The sequence below is a fragment of the Rhyacophila brunnea genome, unplaced genomic scaffold (assembly GCF_057557595.1).
Source record: "Rhyacophila brunnea isolate RB1 unplaced genomic scaffold, BYU_Rbru_1.0 scaffold_11, whole genome shotgun sequence".
In the NCBI taxonomy this organism is placed as follows: Eukaryota; Metazoa; Arthropoda; class Insecta; order Trichoptera; family Rhyacophilidae; genus Rhyacophila; species Rhyacophila brunnea.
In genome coordinates this window covers 4,362,881-4,387,794 of record NW_028232763.1, presented here as the reverse complement: position 1 = coordinate 4,387,794, position 24,914 = coordinate 4,362,881, and the positions used below count along the sequence as shown (strand labels likewise).

Genomic DNA, 24,914 nt, shown 5'->3' with positions numbered 1-24,914 from the left:
TATGGACGTATTATTTTTAAAAGTAGGCTTCATTTATTGTAGTGCATTGTAGTAAGTCTTTCTTTTCATATTTATGTATCTACGATAAAGATTTTTTCATAATATTGTCTCTTTATTATTTTTTTACAGCCAAATGTATTCCACGCTTACCCGGAAGCCAAATATATTTTATAAAAATACCATGTGAATGTAATTTAACCGAAAACTTTTCTATCCAATACTCCACAGTGAGCACTATTTATTACACAATGAAAAGTAGTACCTATTTTAATTTACATAAAATCGTTTAGAAGTTTTTATTCAAAAAATGCTTACTTTAATAATATATTTAATGATCAAAAAATATTTTTATATCGTTTAGAATTAAATACTAATCTTGTAGAACATTTTTGATGAATCTTTAAATCAAACTTAATATTACAGATCCAAATAAATACAATTTTAGTATACCTACTCACACAGTTTGAGGAGATTTTTGGATTTAAATATAAGGTTAAATAAGATGAAAAATAATAAATATAGTCCTACACATAAATATTAAAAATCTCATAAAATCATTAGGTAACTAACAAATAATAATTTTCAATTAGCATAGGTATATTTAATATTGTCATAGTTTTTAATACCATTTATATGAAATGTCTATGTAAATAATTATAAATAGGTATGAAATCTAAAATATTGCATGAAATACTGTTGACACAAAAAGCAATAAATTTGATTCACGCCATGCCCTTAGATTTGTCAGACAAAATAAGAAAAAATTATATTAATTTCACAGCATCGTGTTTCGAAGTGCCACCCAGGACAGGCGACAGTCCAGACGGTGGTGACGTCAGCCGTGTCAAACGGTGGCAGAATCAGTGACGCAGGTGAAGAGATCCAGGGGAGGGTCACGGGAGGGGCGACTTCAGCGGCTGTGGCTAATTCCGGGGGGGAGGATGGGAGGAAAAACTACCCCAGGAACATGCAGCACACAAAGGCTACGAAGCACGTTGTTAATATGCTAGGTGAGAGTGTTATTTCTTTCTTTTACTGTTCTGTGTTTAAACTCGCTTAAGAGGGTAACAAATATTTTTATGTTTTCATCTTGTTGTTTTTCGTTTGTTTGCTGTTGTAGAAATCTTTTTTTACGATTTAAAGCTTTGGGCTGAAGAGAAAAGCTGTTTGTACAGATGTAAAAAAAGCTTACGGTGACCTACTTATAAATGATGAGATTAAGCTTATATTATTTAGATTATAACTAAAGGAAAAGCGTTATTTATTTTAGAAACTCATGAAGAGAAAGTAATGAATTAATATTTGGACGTAGTTATAATGGAAATAATGGAAATTCTTTAAATATCTTCAAATTATATGTAAAATATTTTATAATTTCCGCTGAATTAAACCAAAACTAGTATTAAATACAAATTACATACCTACAAATAATTTGATTTAGATTAAATCATTCGTGTTATTATTCAAAATAAAAACTTAATAATGTAAGTATTTAAATCAAATTGGCTACAGGTTCAAGTCCCGTCGGGCGCCGTATTTATCTGCAGGTATATATCTGAGTTGTTATCAAATTATGTAAGTATATTCAATTTTATAGAATGTTGCGTTCTCAAATCTTGTAAATTATTTGATAAATAAAAGTAATAGTTCAATAAATATAACTAATTTTTGAGTGATTCGGGAATCGGTTAGTAATTAGAGCACTTGATATCTTGATTTAAAACACTGTAACCGATAAGCAACATTAACGCATTTTGATAAGCATGTCATGGAAAAACTACTAGTAAAATTCGTCGTAATTATGTAGGAGGCCTGTAGCTTAATTAGTTACGGGCTAAGTCCAATTAAGTGTCGTATTTTTTCAAAATTTTCTAGTAGGTAGAGGTATCTGAGGTCTTTTAAAATTATGTATATTTCATTAACTACCTACTCGAAAACAATAAATAATTTTATAAAATTAAAAACTTTTTGAAACACTATCTAACAATTAAATAAGTAAATAGTAGTAATTGAATTAATAAATTTAATTATATATAACTTAAGGCTTTTACAAATATTTATTACCATATTTGATTTTTGAATAGTTACTGTGTTACTATGTCTTTTTTTCTATGAATTTCAGATGTTTGGATGAGTATTGGACGAGTCTAATTATTAATACATAAATGTATTAAATTTGTTTATTATTATTAAAGATACTATTATTTTTGTATACATAAATAAATAGCTATACATGGTACATATTATTATTTTCAAAATTTAACTTTAATAATATTGGCGTTGTCACATTAAAAAGGTAAAATCATTATTCTATTCTTATTCTTATTATTGTTTTGATTTGCGATCAGTCTTCCGACCCGATGAATACATAAAAAAACGCATATCTTTCTTATACTTAACTGTCATCCCATATAGGAAGTCAGTCAACATCAAGGCTTGATCTCTGCTTTGTCATTTGCTACCAGAAGCAGTTTAGTGGAGCTGCACTAATCACTGAGGTTGTTAAGTCACGAAACGTGGAGTCAACTTCTGCTACCATTATTATGGATATTTCTTTAGATAATGAGTTACGGAATACTATAATTATTGAATCCCGTAATGCAGCGATATCCAAACTGGGAGGCGCGAAAAGTTTAACACAATTAATGGAGAATTAATTTAAAACCAAATGCATAGTTTATAAAACGGCTGCTAGTTATAAACTACATGAAAAACAGTCCTCTAAAATATGGAGTCGTACTACTATACTATTGTGAAACGCGGTGGCTATCTCGTGAAAAAATGAAATAAAAGGGTCAAATCATAATGTTGAAATTTGAGGCAAATTTGTTTAGGAACTATAATTATTTTGTTGTTAAACTTGTCTATTTGGTTGAAATTAAAAAAAAAATGAGTGAACAAATCAATGCAAGGACCACAAATGTATTCAATGATTAAAAAAAACAAAGTACCTAAAGACATTTATAAAAATTCGAGCTTTGGAAATCAAAATTACAAAAAAATAAGTTTGCCATGTTTCTACTTTTAAATGCGCCAGATATATTGAAGCAAACAAAAATCTATTTACTGAGTTCTTGGTTAGTTTGTTAATGCAATTTTCATTTCAAAAGTCTATATCATTGATATTTATTGATTTAGCGTCTGTAATTCTATGTCATAGAAAATTATTCCGAGTACTTAACAACATACCGTGTACAGTTTCTGATCCAGGTTGAGGTCTTAATTTTTAAGGAGGGATCTATATTGTACTCCTTGCTGGACAGCTATCATTTCTCATTGACCCATGTCCTTATAATATTTATATTCTATCACGCATTCAATGATGCATTCTTCTGATAAATCTTAATACAAATTCAATTTCCATTAAATATTCCCAAACGAGAGAATTTATTTTCTACAATAATTTAACGAATAACATATCTAATATTATAATAAAATTCACTGTAGAAATGGCTTGCGTCTAACAATTAAGTCTTCCAAGGAAAGTAACCGTATTATAATAATAATCTGTTTTTATAATAATTTAGTATACTTACTTATAACATAAAATTATATATCACTTCATTCATACTGCTACCAACCACTATTATTAGTTTTATTTTACCACGTTTTTCTTAGCTCGTATTCTTGTTTGTCCGGTGGTTGTTTATCCAGTAAAAATCTTGCAATCGATTTTTAACTAACTTCCCAACTAGCTAGACATTTGAAACTTTTAGAATATTATCATAACACGATGCCAATGCATTCTTTTAATACTTTTAGCCATCTGTAGAATTAAACAGTTGATTCTGTTTTGTGAAAAGTTATTTCGGAAGAAATCCGTAATCCAATTCACTATTATTGGATGCTAAGGGGGTGGTCCTAGCAACTAAATTATTAATACATACGCGCGTTACTATGGAAATCAAAATGGCATTTCAGTATTCTATATTTGTTTGTTTGTTGCAAAATAGCAAAAAAATGATTTTTGACAAATGCCTTATTTGTCCAAAATTATTAATACATAGAATTGTCAAGTTTATATGATTCAACAGAAAATTTAAAAACGTGGTATATAAAAAGTTCTTTGTATCTTGTAATTATTTATTATTTATTTTATTCGTTGAATAAAATAAATAGTTTATTAAACTATTATTAATCATAATAAACCACTAGACCCACTAACAAATCTACGAGTTTAGTTTTAATTTTGTAGCACTTATAAGATTTATTTTGAAGCAGGTCCATCCCAATAATAACCACACCAAAGAACTTTAGACTGGCACTTGTATTAATTCAGAAGTTTTGAAAGTGTGTGCCTGGAATATTTTAGAATTATAATGATTCCAGTCACTCTTAATTCATACTGACAGCTGACGTGTCTATAAGGCATAAAGCCCATTGACGCAGCAAGTGCGGCGCTCGCGCAAAATTTCTACAAGTGGCGCGTAAATCATCGAAAATATAACGTAATCAAATACGCCAACGCACACTGGCCTTGACGATGCCTTGTGCCCCGCCTGCCGCATGAGTCACCGTTTTTCGCTTCTCGGCGATACGATTTAATGAAAATACAAAGAAGTCCATTCATTGAACACGGCTACCAAAATCACGCTGCTCGAAGCGTCGTCGTTCGACGGGCGAGAAGTTATTACTTAATAACAGAGAAGTCATTGTTTAAATTTATTCCGTGTCCTATATTTTGCTGGTTGAATAATGTCGTCGTAAATATTAATTACAAGCCCCGAAAAATTATAATATTTTTATTGCTTTGTTATGAGAGACGCTGTTATAATAATTATTTTGTGCTGCTTGGGCCGCTTATTACATAGGTGAAGGGTAATGCGCGGCAAGAGACGTGTGATTATGGTTATGAATAAACGCTTCATACGCCAACTTCGCCCGCTCGACGCGTTCTATGGGCACTATCGCTAATAGTTCGGTAACTTTTTTATTCAGACAATATCATATTTTAATGCAGTGTACTACTTTTTGTCAGTGCAGATATTGCGCTTGGAGTCAACATTGGAAATGGCTCTACTTTCACTCCTGTTTGATGAACGGCTAATCTCAAATGTACACCAGCTTTTTTCCCCGCCAACTTAGAAAACTATAGTATTTTTAAATAACTGTTTTCCGCCATCGCCTCGTTTGATATCATGTAAAACGAGTCACGAGTAAAGAGTGTCTCAAAATTCACGCAAAAAGTAATACAAACACAGGTTTTTAATTAAAAATTGTAAAGTATACAGTATTGAGTATAGGATTACTTACGTATGGAGTAACATATCGGGTATGACCTCCACGGCTTTGTTGGCACATACGCACTTTTTCGTGGAAATTTTCTATGACCGTTTGGCATAAATGTTTTTCTTTCGTGCAGCGCTCCATTTTTCATAACCTTGAACTGTCAGCTGTCACGCTGTCTTTTTTTCTTCGTTAACAAATGGAGCAAAATTCAAATCTTTTGGGACACTTTATATTTAATTCAATTATTACATAACTCATCTTGATTGATTTAAGTCATTCGATTCACAAGCAATAAAATTTCTCCTCGAATATGTTCATGGAGAAAGCTGTGACCTGACTGACTCATGTATTAAAAGTGTTTATAATAGGCATTATAATGTAATATTTGAAAAGCCCTAATATGTCACATTCGCTTTTTATTCATGTAATACTAAGTGGATATTCGCCCTTACGATTATCGTTTTTCAGTAGTTTCCTGTGGAGATACAAATTGACTGTTTTTACACAACAAATCTAATGGGGTACATTTTTATTTCATTAAAATTTAGATTTCGCCAAAATGGTTGATTGACTTTTTACAAAACACCGACGAAATAGGGCGCCGTGAATAAAAAATGAAAACCACTGTATTAATCCAATATCTAAAACAAGAACTTATAATCGATTGTACCTACTTCAAGTACTTGGGGCGTCCTTAGACATTCAAAGTAACTTCTGTGTACGGTTTATGATTAGATTGAAGTATGAATTCTCTAGAGCAGAAGTGTACAATCGCATTTTGACGAAGAGCATAATACAAATTTTGAAAATGGTAAAGCATAAAATTCAAAAAACAGAAGTTTAAATTAGATTTTTGTAGACTTCTCAATATATTAATTAGCGATACCCTTGCCTAAGATTTCAAAGTAAATTCAATGCCTACTTTTTTAGCTACGTATTTAGTAATTTTATCAGTTTTTTGTTTTGTTTCAAATCTTCTCCTATGACTCTTGTGACAACTGCAGTACAGAAGATAACTCCAAAAATCATAGACATAATATTATGTAGTATTAATATATTTTCTATATATATATTGCTAATATTGCCAGAAAAGCTTTAAGGCTATATATACTTCAGCTGAGGCACGCTTGCAGAACAAAATATAATTTGTCATAAAAAGTCAACATGCGTCTATTTAATGTTATGTTTATTGTTCTATTACTAATAATAATAATAATATATTTATTGACATGTTTTCTTTTTTAAGTAAATGGGTAACGTTTTTTAGTCATCTTTACATGATTTAAGAATTAATTCCCCCGTCGCCATCACAAAACAAATTGACGTGTTCACAGCTCTACTTTCGCTCTCCGATTTCCAGCCAGTCCGAAATTTCGTCACACCTATAGTTGAAAATTATTTGCCGTTTCATTACCGTCTTAAGCTCTTACCAGACGTGCTCTCCTAAATTTACCGCAGTTTTGACATAGGGTTTTTTCCTATTTATATTTATTTTAATTGTCTATTACTATTACACTTTAAAAAAAAGTTTAAGCAATATCTACGCATTTAATATAGGGACAAGAGTTTTAAGAAAAAAAATGGGCAAAAAAAAGATTTGATTTTTCTGTAATTCAGTCTTTTGATGTTAACAATTTTTAGTTCAGTGAAGACGTCACAAATATCTCTCACGGGACCTGCATTAACGATCCCTGCTCTTGAGATTAAACAATATGAAAGAGATGATATTTGACAGATAGCCCCGGGAACAATGTGAAACTTTATACCTTCTGGGCATGGTATACAATGGTTTTGAATACCTAGGGTTAGAAATATACTTCTTGGAAATTTAATCTAAAGCCAAAAATAGTGTATTAATTATTAATATCACTGTAATCGCATTAAAATTATCAATATGAATAGCCAACAGACATTAAATTAACTGAAATAAATTAAAAAAATATTTTAAAATATGGAATCTGAATTACACACATGTCATGTAGTATACTTTTATACAGTCTGTGGTATTCTTTGGTTCAGCGGAGGATAGGTATTGCAGATGATCTTTTTTATTTCGGATCTTAATTTAGTAGGCACTATTTACGTCGGATAGCAGCATACCTCCATCCTTTGCCACTGATGGGTATTCATACTAATCCCTAGTATTCGTACGGTCTTGTCAAAAAAGAACTGAGTATTAGACGTAATCCTTAACATTGAATTCATACGTTTACATTATATAACTATTTTATATTAAAATAAGCAATATTGTTATTTTCATTTCCAGTTGCTGTCGTGGTGGCCTTCTTCATATGCTGGGCACCCTTTCATGCACAACGTCTCCTGGCTGTTCATGGTCACTCCGTCATCACACCAGACATCATAGTCTTATACACCATCCTCACATATCTCTCAGGAGTTCTTTACTACTTGTCGACGTGCATCAACCCATTCTTGTATCACATTATGTCCAACAAATTCAGGAATGCATTCAGAGTAAGTTAAACTTTCAAATGTATACATTATATATTTTTATTAATTAACCCTTAAGATCATTTATTTTGATTTCTTACCTTTCGCATTGTTATAATATATCATAATAAACCATTTCTTTTCAACGAATAATTCACAAGATTGAACAATGTAACATTATATTATATTCCATTGCACATACATAACTTGAAAACACATCAGATATATAGCCACTAGAAAAAATACGATGCTTGACGGGATTTGAACTCGTATATTCACTAGTATCGCGCTAATATGCTTTAACCAATTGGACATATTATTATTATAAGTTACCTACCAAACCATTGTGTGATATATAAAACATAAATACAATTTGAAAACACCTCAGATATATATAACACTAGAAAAAAACACATTTGAAAAAAGTACGATGCTCGTCGGGTTTGAACCTGTATATCCACTGGTATCGCGTCAATATGCTTTAACAAATGAACCACGAGCCTCCTACCTAATTGCTATAATTGAAACTAGTAGGTCCTACAATATTAAATGCTTATCAAATTGCGTTCATTGACTTAAATTTACTATCGGTTTTTGTGTTTTAAATCAAGGTATATTTATTACCTTAATTACTAACCCACGTCCGGCTCTCGCCAAATATTTAGTTATAACGGCTACTTCAACTTTGACGTAATTTTATAAGCATTTAATATGAGACTTACTAGTTACAATTATCGCAATTAGGTAGGAGGCTCGTAGTTTAATCGGTTAAAGCATATTGGCGCGATACCAGTGGATATACGGGTTCAAATCTCGACGAGCATCATACTTTTTTCAAATGCGTTTTTTTTCTAGTGTTATATATATGTGATACAATAGCAATATGTCCACTGCTAAAGTTTACTAATTAATTAATGAATTAAAAAAAAATAGTTTGCGGCATCCTACTGCATGCAAAAAGCTCTCTCCTCAAGAAAGCATTGCCATATAATAGTAGAACAGAATACACTACTGAAAACCAACCAGGGGTTGCTGTTAGTATATTTTAAGCACAACATTAAAGGGTGTCTAACACCACCTCCAGTACCTCCGCATGAAACGTGGAGGAAAAGCAAGTTATAGAGACTACTAATAAAGCAGTGGTAAATAAATTGTTTAGGGATATAAGTTAATTTAACGATTGTCGGCTTTTAATTTTGATTTATTATATTTTTATGATGAATGTAAAATACAGGATAAAATTGTCTCTTAAGGCACTTTTTAGCTGATAATTAGACACAATCTCGGGTCCGACTTATTTTATTATTACAACGTTTTTCTTAGGTCGTATTCTTATTTGTCCGGTGGTTGTTTTTCCGGTACAAATCTTGCAATCGATTTTTAACTAACTTCCCGACTAGCTAGACATTTTGAAACTTTTAGAATATATCAGAACACGATAGTAATGCATTCTTTTAATACTTTTAGCCATCTTTAAGTAAAATTGAATTTATTTTTAGTTAATTCTGTTTTGTATGAAAACTTATTTTGATACCAATAATGGTTGCTAGGGGGTCCTAGCAACAAAATTATTAAATAATATATACGTGCGTTACTATGGAAATCAATATGAAGTAACGTTTCATTATTCAGTATTTCTATCAAGTATAAACTGTTTTGATCGTTTAAGCTAGTCAAGTCAAGTTTATATTATTTAACAGAAAATTTAAAAACGTTTTATATAAAAAGTTCTTTTTATCTTGTAATTATTTCAAAATGTTTTTTGTTCATTTTCTTAGTGTGAAATTTATTTATTAATATATGTACAGTTTTTTTGATCTATAAATATAGAGCGATTTATATAGCCATCATTTTCTATATGAGTAACATGCATTATGATAATGAATGAAGCAATTATTGTTGTCCGAAGGATGACAGTAAAATTATTTTTGCCTATGAAAATCCCGAAAAATTATGATTTAAATTATGAAGATAAATTTTATCTTTTGCGATCGTCACCAACAAATCTATATAAGAAATCGTTTTTCGACCACTAGACCCTTCAGACAAGTTAACTGAGCAGAGATAATAATATACTCATTCACCGTATGACGCCAATTTCAATACTTTTAATTTTACTTATTAAGCAATTTTAAGTTTTCAAGTTGGTAATCTCAATTTCTTCAAGTTTGAGATAATCCAGAAAACTATCAACTACATTTAGAACTGTGAATAAAATATTATTTTCTTTTTGCAAAAAAATAGAAAAAAACAAACAGCTAAATAAAATATTAATATTATAATTAGAATTATTAAAAAAAACATGTTAATAGTTAATCATATTCAGTTTAATCCCATTTAACCAACAAGCTGATGAAAAAGTACCTACTTACATAATCTAATTCAAGAAAAATGTCAAAACGAGTAAAATAGAAGTTTCCGACTTTAAAACTAATAATCTCAAATATATCATAGTATAAACAACACTAGTAATTTTGAAAATCAATATTTAAAAGAAAACGTTTCGATGGAAATGTAAATATTTGACTAAGATTTAATCATATTATATGTATATATCTGTTCTATCCGTGTTTTTTAATAAACTTTATGTTTGATAGTTTGGTGGTTCTATATTTTATTATTTTACCATGGTAATTTTGACTATTAAAATCAGATTACAAAATTAGCACAGAAATGATAAAATGTAGTTTCATAGTAAACGCACTAGGCAAGACAGGGTTAATAGTTGACAATACTGACATAAACTTATACCCGGTTTACAGTAAGTATTATGGCGGCCATAACAAGAAAATGTATGGGTAAACATCCTGCATTTGCAAGCTTCCATGCATTAATCAAAAAAGTTTGGAAGTTTCTGATTTTTCATGCGACAGTGGGGATTTTTACGATCTGCGCCTCTGGAGTAGAACGACAGTGGCAAATCTGCCGGTACCAAAACCTGAACAACAACGATGTATAAGTGCAAGTGAGAAAGTTTTCGGCACCCTTATAATCTCTGCGACACGCGCTAGAGTAAGATACAAGGTTTACAGATGTGTGATATGATTTGCTGTGGTTTCGCCACCAAATCTTAGTTTGTTGCTTAACTAAGCGTCGATAACCTGCGAGTGCGTGTTGCTAAAATTTATATTTTTTGTGTTAATTATAAAGTTAGTGGTAAATATTTTTAGTTAATTAAGTAGAAAAGATGGTTCTGTGTGTTGTATTAAAATGTGGTAGCCGTACTGATAAGCAAGAAGATGGTATTACGTTTCATAGTAAGTTGATACATGTTCGTGATAATTTATTTTTATATTATTATATATTATTTAGTACGCGATGTAATAGACGTTGCCAAACAGCTGAAATGGAGATGGGCGGGGCACATTGCTCACCGAAAGGACGGCCGCTGGACAAATGCCGTCATCCAATGGTACCCAAGGGGTACGAAACGGCCACAGGGTCGCTGTAAAAGCCGCTGGATTGACGAACTGGTAAAGTTCGGCGGAAATACGTGGCAGCGAACGACACAGGACCAAGAGAGTTGGAGAAAGCTTGGAGAGGCCTTCATCCAGCAGTGGATTGACCCCGGCTGATGATGATGATGATATATTATTTTAATATCAGTGACCTAGTGTTTCTTTAAAATAACTTAAATTATGGATATCTTTACCTAATGGTTGCATTTTGACCGCTTAAAAATACTATATAACGTTAAAAAATAGAAAATTATATTTTAATTCTGAGCGTCTAGTGCGAGCACTTTGGGCGAACACTAGCGAAATGGTCTATGGTCTTGAACATTTGTATACGAATGCGTCCACTCGCCCACAAACCAAACGCACGGCACGCAGCTTCCTTTAGCAAGTCTAGATGTATCTATAGTGTAAAGCCGGTGCTCATTTTGAGGTTAACTGATTTCCCTACCTGTCAAATAGTACGAAAAAATAAAAAAATATATCGCGTCTCGCTTACTCTTGAAGAATGAGATTGGAGAGACGGTCATCACTTTTACGTGTAAACAGTGATTGTGACGATAGTTTAAATTGCACACTGTTGCTGCTAGTAAATCCACGCACGCGTACAGGCGCTATTATATATCAATGACTTTTTGACATAGTTAGTATTTATTTTGTATGGAAATTGATAGCTTAACTATCGTAAAGCATTAAATCGCTAATGCAGAGGGTTTCGTTGTAAATCAGTGGTTTAAACATTAATGTAAGTAAATCATTTTATAATTTTATTGGTACTAACATTGCCAGTTTAGCCTAGTGACCTAATTTCGGAGTATACATTTCATATTCCGGCATCCACTTGAGTCAAGATAGGCAGTAAAAACACCAAACAAGGCAATCAACATGATTACAATAACTGTAACTGTTTCTTGCAACGAAAACGTTAATTATGTTGACACAATTTTCCTAAAATAACCTTCGAAAGGTATTAATAACAATGTCATCATAAGCTCATAAGTATAATATTGACGTTTTACTTTTAAAATATGTCTAGAGGTGTCACATCGATAGAAACGGTATCGTCACTTGGTATCGATAACGTATTAAAATAAAATATCTATACTGGTATCAGAGTATAAGAAAAATATCGATAAGTAGGTACTTGAAAATATTGCACATCGAAAGGTATTGGATCAAGAGAATACTTAAGTCATTGAGTCGTAAAATCCGCTGTGGACATTTTGCAAAACTTGCTCTGGAGATTTTTTAACCATGTTTATTATAAATTGCATGACATTTCTTTTCAAATTGGAGTATTTGTCATTTTCCATCAAAATACACGAGTCGATAATATGAAGCGCCTAGTTCTAAAAGCCCCTAAAACGGTTTAAGGTAGTTCTGAGAAAAATGATAAAAACGATTTTAGGTGGTTTTAAGAAAAATGAGAAAAAATCATTTCTATTAAATCTGTGAACTTTATGTATTTATTTTTTAATTTGTTACATTCTAAAGAGTATTTTGGCTTTGCATTTTAGGGGTATTTGAAAAGCACACCTACCTATTTTAGCGGGTTTTGAAATTTACCCTAATTTTTGATCATACGTATTAACGGTTTTTGGCGTTTTATAAAGTTCAATCTTTGGCCATAATATAAGTTACAAAAATATCCATCTAAATACATATCTAACTCAAAAATTTTCAAAAAGCGTTTTAGGGGTTTTTGAAACTAGGAGCATCATATATCGCATATATTGACGTAATAGGTATGACATAAAAACCATTGCTGTGTTTTTTTAAATAAAAAAAGTCCTCAATTGGTCAAAAAAATTCGAAATAAATTTTAAACAAATATGAAATATCAGACCGTGATATTTTTAATTATATATTCATGCCGAATAAATATGTCTTTGATGATTTAAATATGTAGTGCGGATAACTATTATTAATTATTACGTTTTTAATATAAAAAAAATATGGTAAATAATGTTTTTGCAATGTTGTTAAGTAGAGTATTCGTTTCATAACTTTGCACTCCAGCTCAAGGAGCTATAATGGCATATTCGGACGACCCCTAATAAAATATAGAACTAGAAACTCTTCTTAAATTTAAGAAATGTTGATATATTTATTATGCAAGTTGACATATTTTTTCAATGTAATTTTTTTTTGTTGATAAATTATTTGTGAAGGTAAATTCAATGTTGTATGTAATCTATACGTTTCCGAGTGCCGCATGCCTTCGCAAAACCAACGACCACATCACAGGTTGCGCTTTTTCTCGTTGACAGCATGTCATCGCTGACGTATAAAAAACTCACGAGAGTATGTTGTAACTCAGAACTCTAACGTCAATCTATCACTGAACAAAAATACTGTTTTTTTTAATATACCTACGTAAATCTAAAATAATGATTAAAATAACGTTTGCATGTATCTCGCCTACAAGTGAAAGCAGTCTTAGAACATCGCTTTGCTTTTCCTAATTGCCTACTAAAATTTAAAAGAAAATTATTAAATTTTCAGTTCTAAATGTGCTTCAAGAATTTTCGCGGATTATCTAAAAATGGCGAAAATATAATATGGAAGTTACCGACCATGAAACCGATAACTTTTATTGGACATAATTAAATAAATTATTTCATCAAAGTAAATATGTATTTTTATTGCAGCAATTATTTTATTGCCATCACCAAATATACGGTAAATCTAATCTATGCTGTTAGATTATTTCTGCAATACATTTTAATAAAGTCGTGATGAATACACGAAATTAATGTTTATAGCAGTGGCGACCGGTAGGTTATTTTACTGGGAGTTCACTTTTTTTTAAAAGTACCTATGTTATTGTTCATTTGTATGAGAAATCCATTCTTCTGTTTTCTGACACACTTTTTTAATGATACTGAGCATATATAATGCGTTAAATCTTGGTTGCGTGATGGTGTTTCTGCTAAAATACTTGGTCCGTCTGAGTGTGGAAAAACATCTTCCACTTTCCACTGATGTCATCGGAATAGTGCAAATTAAGTTTAATAGTAAAACCGTTTTCGTAAATTTTATGTGTCAATAAGATTTTTTTTTTGCCTCTGGTTTATAGTCTCAGATGGCGTAGAGAATAAAACATATTTAGAGCTGGAAGGGAATGAAAAAACTTTTACTCACCTCCCCAAGATCTTGGAGACGCATCCATTGGAGACCTGGAGGATTCTCGAGATGTCGCAAGGCCTGGCTCCAGAGTGCGCCAGCTCCACGATCTTCTGCCTGGTGGAGTCAGGAAGCGGCCGTCCCCCTACAAATACCCCGCCCAGTTGGTTAACACCGCTGTGACCTGCCAGACACACAACACACCGGAGTCACTCCTAGTGACGCCACTTCATCGTCAGAATAACCGACACTACTGACACCCTCTCCACATTATTCATCATTCATCAGTTATATTAGACACAGCTCCAGCTCCAGCTTTATCTTAAAAATATTATTTTTACATTTAATTATTATCTTTTAATTAACTATTTTTTTAATTCAACGAATAATCCACAATATTTAAGAATGTAACATTCTAATTATTGAACACACATAATTTGATGTGACGTCGGTTACTAATTAAAGTAAAACCTACTTTGATTTAAAATACAAAACCCGATCGCCAATAGTAGCTCAATTTAAAAAGCGTTTCAGTGAGTATTAAAAAGTAATTAGTTAAAATTTGTCGTAATTATATATAACTCCTTTAGCATTGAGGTCAATGTGCGTGGGCGCGATATCCAAGAGATGCAGGTTCGATTCCTGCTGGGTACCTTACTTTATTCAAAAAGATTTGTACTATTGGGAATGGGACGACTGGCCTCCGGACAATTGGACGCCGCACTGTCGTAGACACGTGTAGACGAGGTATTTTAATCAGTTTCTATCCACTACTTAGTAGTTTGAATTCATTTTACTCTTGACATAGTGTATTCTTTATCGCGGATTGAGAATTACCATGCCTAAGGCTTTATATAAAATAAAAAACTCTTTTTTCGTTGGAACTTACACATATGCACGATTAAATCATTGTTTACGTCTGCATATTTACATTCTTACCAACTATTAAATCATAATATAATCATTAAAATATAAATAATAATATTGAATATATTTTTTTAAAGTACCTATAAGTACCTAACGTCTATTTATTTTCGAATTTTGTGGCGTCCAGTTGTCCGATGCCAAATCGTCCTAGACCCGTACTATTGGTTATAATATATTTTCTCAGAAGTTTTTTCAAAATTATGAATGTCCAATAATTATTATCTATTTATTTCTCTATATAAATATAGTATATGACAACAAATTTTTATCATTAATTTGATCTAATTTTATGCGAGGTAATAAGGCTAAGAGGCGTATCAGTTGTAGTAAAAAGTGCAAAGTTATAAAACGTACACTCTAGCTGCCTATACTAAATTATGTCTGGAGGATTTAAGATTGGTTTTTCCAACTATCGAATAGGGACCGTTCAATCGTTTCGATTTTTTCAGAGTTAGATTATTAAACGTGTAAATTGTGGAGCCATTCTGTCGCTAACGTAATACGGTGGACTATATCCCGCGAATACAATACGTAATCGTGAACGTGGTGGTATTTCCCCGCCCGCGCCGGGGCGTTAAATTTTTTAATCTAAACTTTTCCCAACTTATATTATGTCGTTCGATATATATATACTATATGTATATAAACCTAGAACAGGTGACCTGCATGGCAATTTTTCCACTTATTCATATCAAACTTTTTCGATACTCGTTTCAAGTCGAAACAATTCGAAATTAGCAAACGTATTCAGATGACAACCCGCTTTTTCAATGCTGAAGCATAAAAAGTTTTATTGGTTTTTCGTTCAACATCAAAGTAGACGTATTTTTGACTAAACCTTACGTTTTGATTGAATATCACGTAATACTTTGCCTAAATAATTCGTATTGTAACTTTTTGCTCTTCTTAAGAAATACGTTTTATGTTAAAGAGAGCTTTTTCATCTCGGTGTTTTGGTATAATGCTGAATATATTTTAACATGGAACATGTTTTACTCATGATCTCCGACGGAAAAGCGTTACGAAAAATAGACGTAGAATAACTATAGACACGCGCCGATTATTTTCATTTTACGTTCAGTGTTCAGTAGCCTACATCATGTGCGACGTATTGTTTGTCTGTTATTATTACTTCTTTAGTCTTATTATTGTAATTGCATAATTTCCAGAAAAGTAAAATTGTTTAAATCCTTTGGATTCGGTTACTTTGACAAATAAATTTTCTTTCGAATATGGACAACCATCATTCAGAAAATCAGTAGGCAAAGCATGTTCGATGTATAATAATTTTAGCCGTCAGGGTTTAAGTAACCATCATCTGAGGGGCCCATGCCAAAGCAAAGCGGCGAGTTTTTATTTTAAATTAGTATTAGTAACCAAGCCGAATGAACTAAAATTAACGCAAGTAAAATAGTTACAATACTAATGATTTGTTACAAAAACTTGATTAGATATAAAATAATTACAAGGTCAATCTAAAGCCGGGTACTCATTAACGAGCCGTAACTATAACCGTTCCAGATACTGTGACCAACTTTAGATGCGAAGTAATTATTTATTATTATTAGGCTCACTACAATGGTCACAGTTACGGCTCGCTATTGAATATTCGGCATTACAAACACTTAAAAATGTCTATATTAATTTATAAAAATATTTTAAGCAGTTGGCACTCTCACTCTCAGTGAAAGTATCAGAGTATTTTTTTAGTCTTGGCGCATATAAAGTCATTTCAGCGGGTAGTGGTATTTTTATCTGATGTCTTTCTATATACCTTGGAGTAAATTTTGACTCTCCGTTATCTATCTGTCTGAAACAACTCTGCATGCATCACGACTAAAATACTGCTCTAAAAATATATGATTTTAAACCAGTAAGTACACGGTAATCCGCGAAATCAAAGTTATCTCGCGTGTAATTTGTTATGCGTTGTTTAAATACTACTCACTGATGTGTTAGATTAATTTTCACTAGGCATATATAAACTAGGCATCTGTAAATATATAACATGTAAAATTAATAGTGTAGTGAACATAGTTAATGTGAAAACTGTTAGTGAAGAATCAATAGTGTCATTATCAAAACACGCTTTTAAAGTTTTTAAAGAATATTATATGAAAACACATGGTTGGAGTACCGGATTACTCCTTAATAATTTTAATATAATGTATTGTCATCATATTGCCTTCTGTGTACAGAATTTAAAGATTCTGCGAATAGGAAAATAAGAATAGGCACCAAGTCCAAAAAATACATTTTTTTAATACCATATATTTCCAGTAAGAAACGACAGTGAAAAAAATATAATATCAAATCATTTAATTTCAAGTTCTTAACACGTAAATTTGTTTCAACACTGTCAAACTTTTCGTTAACATAACGGTTACATAAGTTAAATAATGGTGAGAAAATAAACTTTTTACTGAGAGTGGATGGCGTCTAAACGTGGAAACAAATTTCATTTTCTTTCACCGAGCTCAGACTCCGAGAAATCGTCACACCTCGTAAGCTTTGTAGATGCTCAAATTCCTCAGTTTCTAGTGTCTTTTGTCTTGAAATAGAATTTTGTTTTCACTTTAGTATGTGACTATCTATCAGTGATTCTCAATCTACTTTAGATCATGAAACCGTTAAAATATTTTATAAAATCTCCGAAACTCTACCTGAGTGATACACGATATTTGTGTTATTCATATATTAATTAGTATATTAATTTATGTAAAAATATCAACGTGATATTAGAAAACTATATAAATATAAATAATTAACTTTAAAGTGAACTTTTAAAATGATTTTAACAGTCATTTAGTGATATAAACATAACACTATATTGTTTCGTTTCTACTAAGTATAATTCTCACACAGCTTTTGGATTTTGAACTTATTACTCTCGACGAGTTTTTGGATGTTTTCAATTCTCAAATTGGAAATATGATATTCTTTCTAGTGTTAACTTTCACGATGGACTTTTTAACAATTGATACTAATAAAAATATATTTATTAATATAATTCGTCACCTCAATACTACATCTAGATAACTCTGATCTGATCGTTGTTGGGAAAATGAAATTTAAACTTTACTTGATTAACATAAATCTAGGCTATAAATATTATTTTAAATAACAATGGAATATTTTAATTTTACTTTTACTGTGTACTTTAACATAATGTTTACTACAAGTTTAGTAGTTTGTTAAGTATTTTACATGTAAAATATTCAAAATAAAGTTATTGTAACAACCGCGTACTATATTATTAGGAAGTAGCCTGAAAACATTCATAATTTAAAAAAAATATATATTACTCAATTAAAACATGTAGACTTATATTATGTCCTATTTTTTGCAGGATTTTGAAAACTCTGGTTGATAATCACTGGTCTATACGAAGACTAGCGTAGTCTTAGTTAAAATGACAAAAATACTTTTAGCGTAGATCTTTTATAGCTCCATCTACGAAACACTCATCAGTGAGTAAAATGATATTACCGGATAAAGTTCTTATCAAACATATTATCTTATATAACAGTTTATTATATTTTTTTATAGATTAAAGTATATATTGCTATTATTATTATATATTTAAGAAAGTATATCATTTTTTCTATAAATTCATTATATATTAATGCCACAATTTTATATCATAAAATTTAGACGACAATGAAATAATTGGCACAGAAACGATGAAGTATTTACTATGACGTGTTACCCGCGAAATATTTATTATGGTGCATGTCGCATACTATCATGTGACTTCACAGTAAGCTGCCGCAATGGGAAAAAAGTGTATAATGTCGTTTTTATTGGTGTTTAAAATGTTATCAGACTGATGCTCTCATCCCGTAGCACATTTTGAACCATTATCTGAATATTGTCAGTTCGTAAAATCTGCCGAAATCACCAAAACAACAATGAGGTCACCTCCTGCACTGCATGCATTGTTAGCGGTTGTCAACATGTATTTTCTATAAGAATGTTGTCTAATATCACTATGATCTGCGGGTAGGTACAGAGAGTCGTTCCTAGGTTACTCCATCATTGAATTTACAGAGATCATGTTCGTTCAACATATTCTGCAAATTGACGAAACCATAGACTTAATTTGTTGCCGTGACAGCGTGGCAGTACGTGACATGCATTTCAATATAATCCCAACTTTATTCTTTTTTTTTACATTTTAAATCAATCTCCAGCAAGCGCGATTCTCTGCATCTGCAGAAGTACCTTTAGTATATCAATTCTCTCATTAAATATTATTGTATGTACTATTAACATAAGTATTTTAGATTTACTTAGTAGGTTCAGATACAATTAAAGCTAGTGAAAGGTTGAATTTAACCTACAATAATAATATCTCTTCATTATTTGTATTGGGCACTGCAACCAAGATTCATTTCATTTGGTAGACACGACAAAACAAACAAACAACAGTCTCTTATAAAATTAATTACTTTCATTGCCCTATATAACTGCCTATGTCAATATTCGCTTCCTATTGTATTTTTGGAAGTCTGTTTTAATACATTATTTTGATGATATCAATTTCAGGTTTTAGGTAGATTTTGGTAATTAAAACAACATTTATTTAAAGTTCTATCAAAACATACATCTACAATTATTGTGTATAATATACTATATATATACACACACAGATATCTATGTTTTGTTTTGTTTTTCATACGCAGGCTAAGGATAATATTACCGAACGATTATGACGTAACCAAATCATATTTTATAATATATGCATATATTCCGAGCCGTTATAGTAAAATATTCACATTTTGTTCGGATTCATGTGGATCGTTTTGTCTTACGACGTAGATTTTATCTTATGACATTTTGAGGGTTATAGATTTAGTCTTAGCCAATGTTATATATTATATTTTTAAAGATATCGACTGTAAAAAGAAAAAAATGTAACCCTCAGTATTTTCAAAATAGGTTTTTTTTTTGTATAATAGTTGTACACAACTACATACACGTTGTGTTCAAAGGATGTAAGTTTCAAATGTCGATTTATGATCTAAATTTAGCTGGAAATTTAAAAAAAAAAGTAGGAAATGAAGTTGGAAAAACGACTAAACAATCATTTTTATTGGTTTTTCTTTAATAAACTCAATAATTAATATCAGATTAGGAATGTAAAAACTAAATTATTAATTTATCATGCACATGGTTTTATGTTTATTGTATTTTAACTTTGACCAAAAACCATAACAAAAACGTTTTTGTGCCTCCTGTAAAATTTCATTTGTGTGGATTACGTCCTTTTTTCTTTCTACAGTCGATATATATTATATACACATAATATATATTCTTTTTTAACACTACAGCAGACCTAAAGGATCAATGGAAGTTGTGTAGCATAACAGTAATGTATTTAGTAATATAAGTGAAATAATCAGAAACACCCTGGTTTTGAGAAAATCACATAAATATATTGGATCCTCACCGGAACGTATGCGGAGCTCCCGGATGAAAGACAAGTGCCTTGCACATTGCACCACGAGAGCCGTATGTTTATCACTGTGTAGTAAATTCAAACATATTATCTCATTTGATTTTAAAAGGTTTATATATGTTTGCTAGTTAATATTAATATCTACATAAAAAGTTTCACAAAATTCATAAAGGTGTTTGTAAGCCCATTTAATTTATAAAATAATATTTGTCACAGCATTGCACACAACAAAGGCTTTTTTATAATATCAACAATCCGACTAAACTAAATCTATTTTCTAAACGGGATGAACATGTTAGTGAATTATTAATCACAATAATATTATATCTATGTCATTTTACTCAGTTATATTAAGACGGGTTAATAGAAACAGGCCAAAATACTTTTTTTGTATAAATACAAATATTAAAATATTATTTTAAACCATGTAATTCCATAGGTAGAGTGTGAGTTATTGTTTTCATACTAAATCCTTTCACCGCGTGCTATATTTTTCTCATTTTCAATGCACTGAACCTCTATTTGAAAGCCTGCCTTAAGGCTCCCTATGAAATAGTGCAAGGTACAATGTTGTCTGGCAGTAACCCAAAACATAAATCCTAAAGATTCTGAATGGAGACTCACAATTATTGATATTATTTTTCTTGTAGGCTTTTCCACAATCCATAAATGCAATTTAATTGATAGAAAGTTATTCTTCGATTTAATTAAATACGTCACACGAAAACTGATAATTTGATTCTAGTGATAAAAAAATACTATTCTCTGGAATATCACACAACTAGGGATTCCAATCCCGGGCTATTTTCGATACCTATGAATCCCGGGATTGATAAACATAATCCCGGGATTTCGGGATTGATTTTTTTTATCAATTTTTATGGAACATAAATAAAAGCGAAAATATAACAGAAAAAATACTATTTATAAAAAATAACTACATTAGAAATAAACTGAGTTTGAATAAAGTTTGATTTATACCCATGTGTAAGTTGCCGATTTATTTAATTTTTTACATAAATTATTAAAAATGAGAAAAATTGGAAAAAAACAATGCTTCGCAATTTTAACAAAGTAATTCCACCGTGATCTCATACGTTTTACGGCAATTTCATATTTGGCTGATTTATGAAGCGGAAAGGTCATAAGTACGCCATGATTATTTGCTTTACTATTTTAAATCTCGCTAATCCATTCGTTAAGTCTTTACTATCAGAAACAACAATCTCGTATTAAATTCACATTATTATTTATATATATAATATTATTTACTCCATTAAACTTATGTATTTCCAAGATTGAACGTAGATATACAATATTAACAATAAATGTCTTAAATATTATAAATTATACTAGATTTATTTTTGACCGATTTTATCAATGTTATGTGTAAATATAAAAATTGTATATTAACAATGGAAAAAATGCCAATCCCGGGATTGTCAAATTGTAATCCCGAAATCCCGGGATCAGAATTTTGGCTCGGGATTGGATTCCCTACACACAACTACATAAAAAATGTTTTCTTGCCACTTTGATAAATTAACATTGTGAATTGACTGGAATAATTGAATAAGCGGTCTGTAGCCCCATATTATCTACCATTTACTAGTTCCGTCAGTGCAGAGTAAGGTCAGTTCCTTAAACAGGGTTAATTTGATCAGTATGGCATGTTGATACACATGTTCATTCTATTACTACAGCAGAAAGGGTATGTTACATTAATTTCTTACCAAAATTATTAGATATACTATACAATTATTATTATTGTAAGTGTCTAAAATAATAGTTAAATATTAAATTCCACAAAAACGTAGTTATTTATTTCATACTTCTTTCGGTTGTAATCGAGACTAACAATCGTAATCCAGTGCGTAAGGCGTTGGTTTTTCATTCGGGGAATAAGATATGACGACAGTGTGTTTAGCAATACAAAGTATTGTTTGAAGATATTATAACGAAATAAATAATATATACCAGGTAATAAGTAAGATTTGACCAACGCTAACAAAAAAACGTTTGATCCTATTTAATGTTTTAAGCCAGAAAATTATTATAATATTACTATTATTTGTTGAAAAATGGATTTTTTATGTTCTGACTAGCTTAGTATCGAGACTTTTTTCTGATACCTACAATACCGATACTTTATCATCCTTGGCGTTACTTATATTAATAATTATTGTTTTGTAAATATGAAGCTTACAACTGGCTTCAAAATATGACGATCATAGAATAATATTAGGTATATGGTCCTTACTGATTAAGAATATAATAATGTATTTCTAAAGATGGCAGATGTTTCGAATACGATACACCAATTATTCAAATTTATTGCCACTAAAAATGGGACCGATTATACCTTAATATCGTCACCTCAATAGTACAACTAGATAACTCTAATTTGGTAATTGTTAGAAAAATGAAATTTAAACTTTACTTGATTAACTTAAATCGAGACTATACCACACCATCATTTGTGTTACGAAATTGCGCGAGTTATAAAATATTACAGTATTTATATTTATTGTATAAACTGAATATCATGAATATTTATTTACCTATTTTTTTGTTTTGTTTTCAGGAAACTCTTTCACGCTATATGCCAGTGGGTGGAAGAACTCGCGCTCCAGCCCGAAGATATTCCACACTATCTTTACCTCGAAGCGTATCTCCAACAAGATCACAGAGCCTCTCAAATTCTGGAGGAACGTCAAGACAAGCCTCACTCAGATACGTCGACGCTGATATGTCCAGGCGACCGCTCGTAGTATCCTTCCGAAAACCCAATAACTCACTCCCAATGACATGCATCCACGCTGCACATTGCTCATGCAGCAGGAATGGTGACGCCAGACGAAATTTATACTCCAACAGAATAGATCACAATGTTATAAAAGAGACGCAGTTAACAGAAGAAGCTCCTATGTATACACTAGCGCCTCCAAAGATAAAACGTTTTAAAAAATGGGGCAGAAGAAAACATGATACTAGCTTGTATAATTCTGATTCTAATAATATATCATGCAAAATTATCTGCTCTGAATGTCATAGGTATTTAAATAAGGAATCGCATTGTGAAAGAGAACATAAAGTTGTACTTATAACGAGGTCTTTAAGTAGGGTTTTATCAGAAAGTCCAACGTTCCCTGATGATAGTTTGATTATTAGTAATAATTCTGATAATACTACTGATGATAAGTCTAATATCTGTAATGCTGGTGATGATGTGAGGGAGTGTGGTGAGTCCGATTTAATACCCCACCACCAATGCCCAAATCGTCACGATCGAATCAAAATTAATAGAATATCAAACTCCAGTCTCTGTTCAAATAATCTATTCGGAGATAGTTCTGATAGGAACGCAGAATTGGCAACGAATAAAGTCGTCCCGCAGTCTAAAACAATGCCTGATATAGTCAAGTACGTGCTACAAGCACAGGAGAATTCCGGTAAGGCTGTGTTGAAGTCACATAACGGTGTTAAGCTTAATAATTTGCTTGAAGGTAAAACGGCGAATAAACATGCGACTAATGAAAATATTGACTCGACAAATCGGTTTAGTAGCAATAAGAGAAAATGGGGCAGTGCTGGGAATTTTTTCTTTGAAATAAGGTGAAGCTAACTATATCTATGTACCTAATTAATATAAAAATTAAATGTGATATTTAATCGTACATAGAAATTTAAAAAAATATTTTATACGACGTGGCATAGAGTATGAGGGATTTTAATATTTTTTTTAAAATAAAATTCTTTCACATATTCATTATGTACCTTCACTTTATATAATGTATAAATATTATAAAATTGTAATGCATAACAATAATATGCAACTACAATTATTGTATTCTAATGAATACAATTTAACTTTTTTCGTGTCGATGGTCTAATGTTATTACCCCGTATCTGACATATAATATGACGAAAATGACTTTTTGATATACTTAAAACAACAAAAATACTGTCCATCGACTGCGAAATTCCCGTATCTGTCGTTATTTTAACAAAAATGATGCAGCCATTTTAGTAATTTCCAGTATCTGAACATTGCAGGAATAAACCTGTAACAACTCGTATCTTGCCTCTAAGCTGTCAAGCGTGTTGCATGACTTGTGTTGAATTCAACTTCAAAATTACACTTTATAATTATTTAAAATGTAAAACAGTAAGTAATAAGTAAAACAAATTTGGATGTTTATCTTTATATTTATACTTATGCTTTACCACTTTTTACGTTACGGGTTATTGGCATGCTGTATAAT

General features: G+C 31.1%; 1 protein-coding gene and 1 pseudogene across 2 annotated transcripts in view; both read left to right on the top strand.

Annotated features, from left to right (window-relative positions):
* Positions 1–922, top strand: part of LOC147078294 (pyrokinin-1 receptor pseudogene) — a 77,006-nt pseudogene extending 76,084 nt beyond the window's left edge. The window contains exon 3 of the transcript XR_015072209.1: positions 782–922. The product of XR_015072209.1 is annotated as a pyrokinin-1 receptor pseudogene (transcript). The remainder of the gene's footprint in view (positions 1–781) is intronic.
* On the top strand, positions 882–24,426 carry LOC147078293 (uncharacterized). The gene is made up of 3 exons (XM_085960523.1): positions 882–1,010; positions 7,496–7,704; positions 23,234–24,426. The coding sequence occupies exons 1-3, from the start codon at positions 968–970 to the stop codon at positions 24,266–24,268; spliced, it is 1,287 nt and encodes a 428-aa protein (XP_085816649.1). The 5' UTR covers positions 882–967; the 3' UTR covers positions 24,269–24,426.
* The last annotated feature ends 488 nt before the right edge of the window (positions 24,427–24,914 follow it).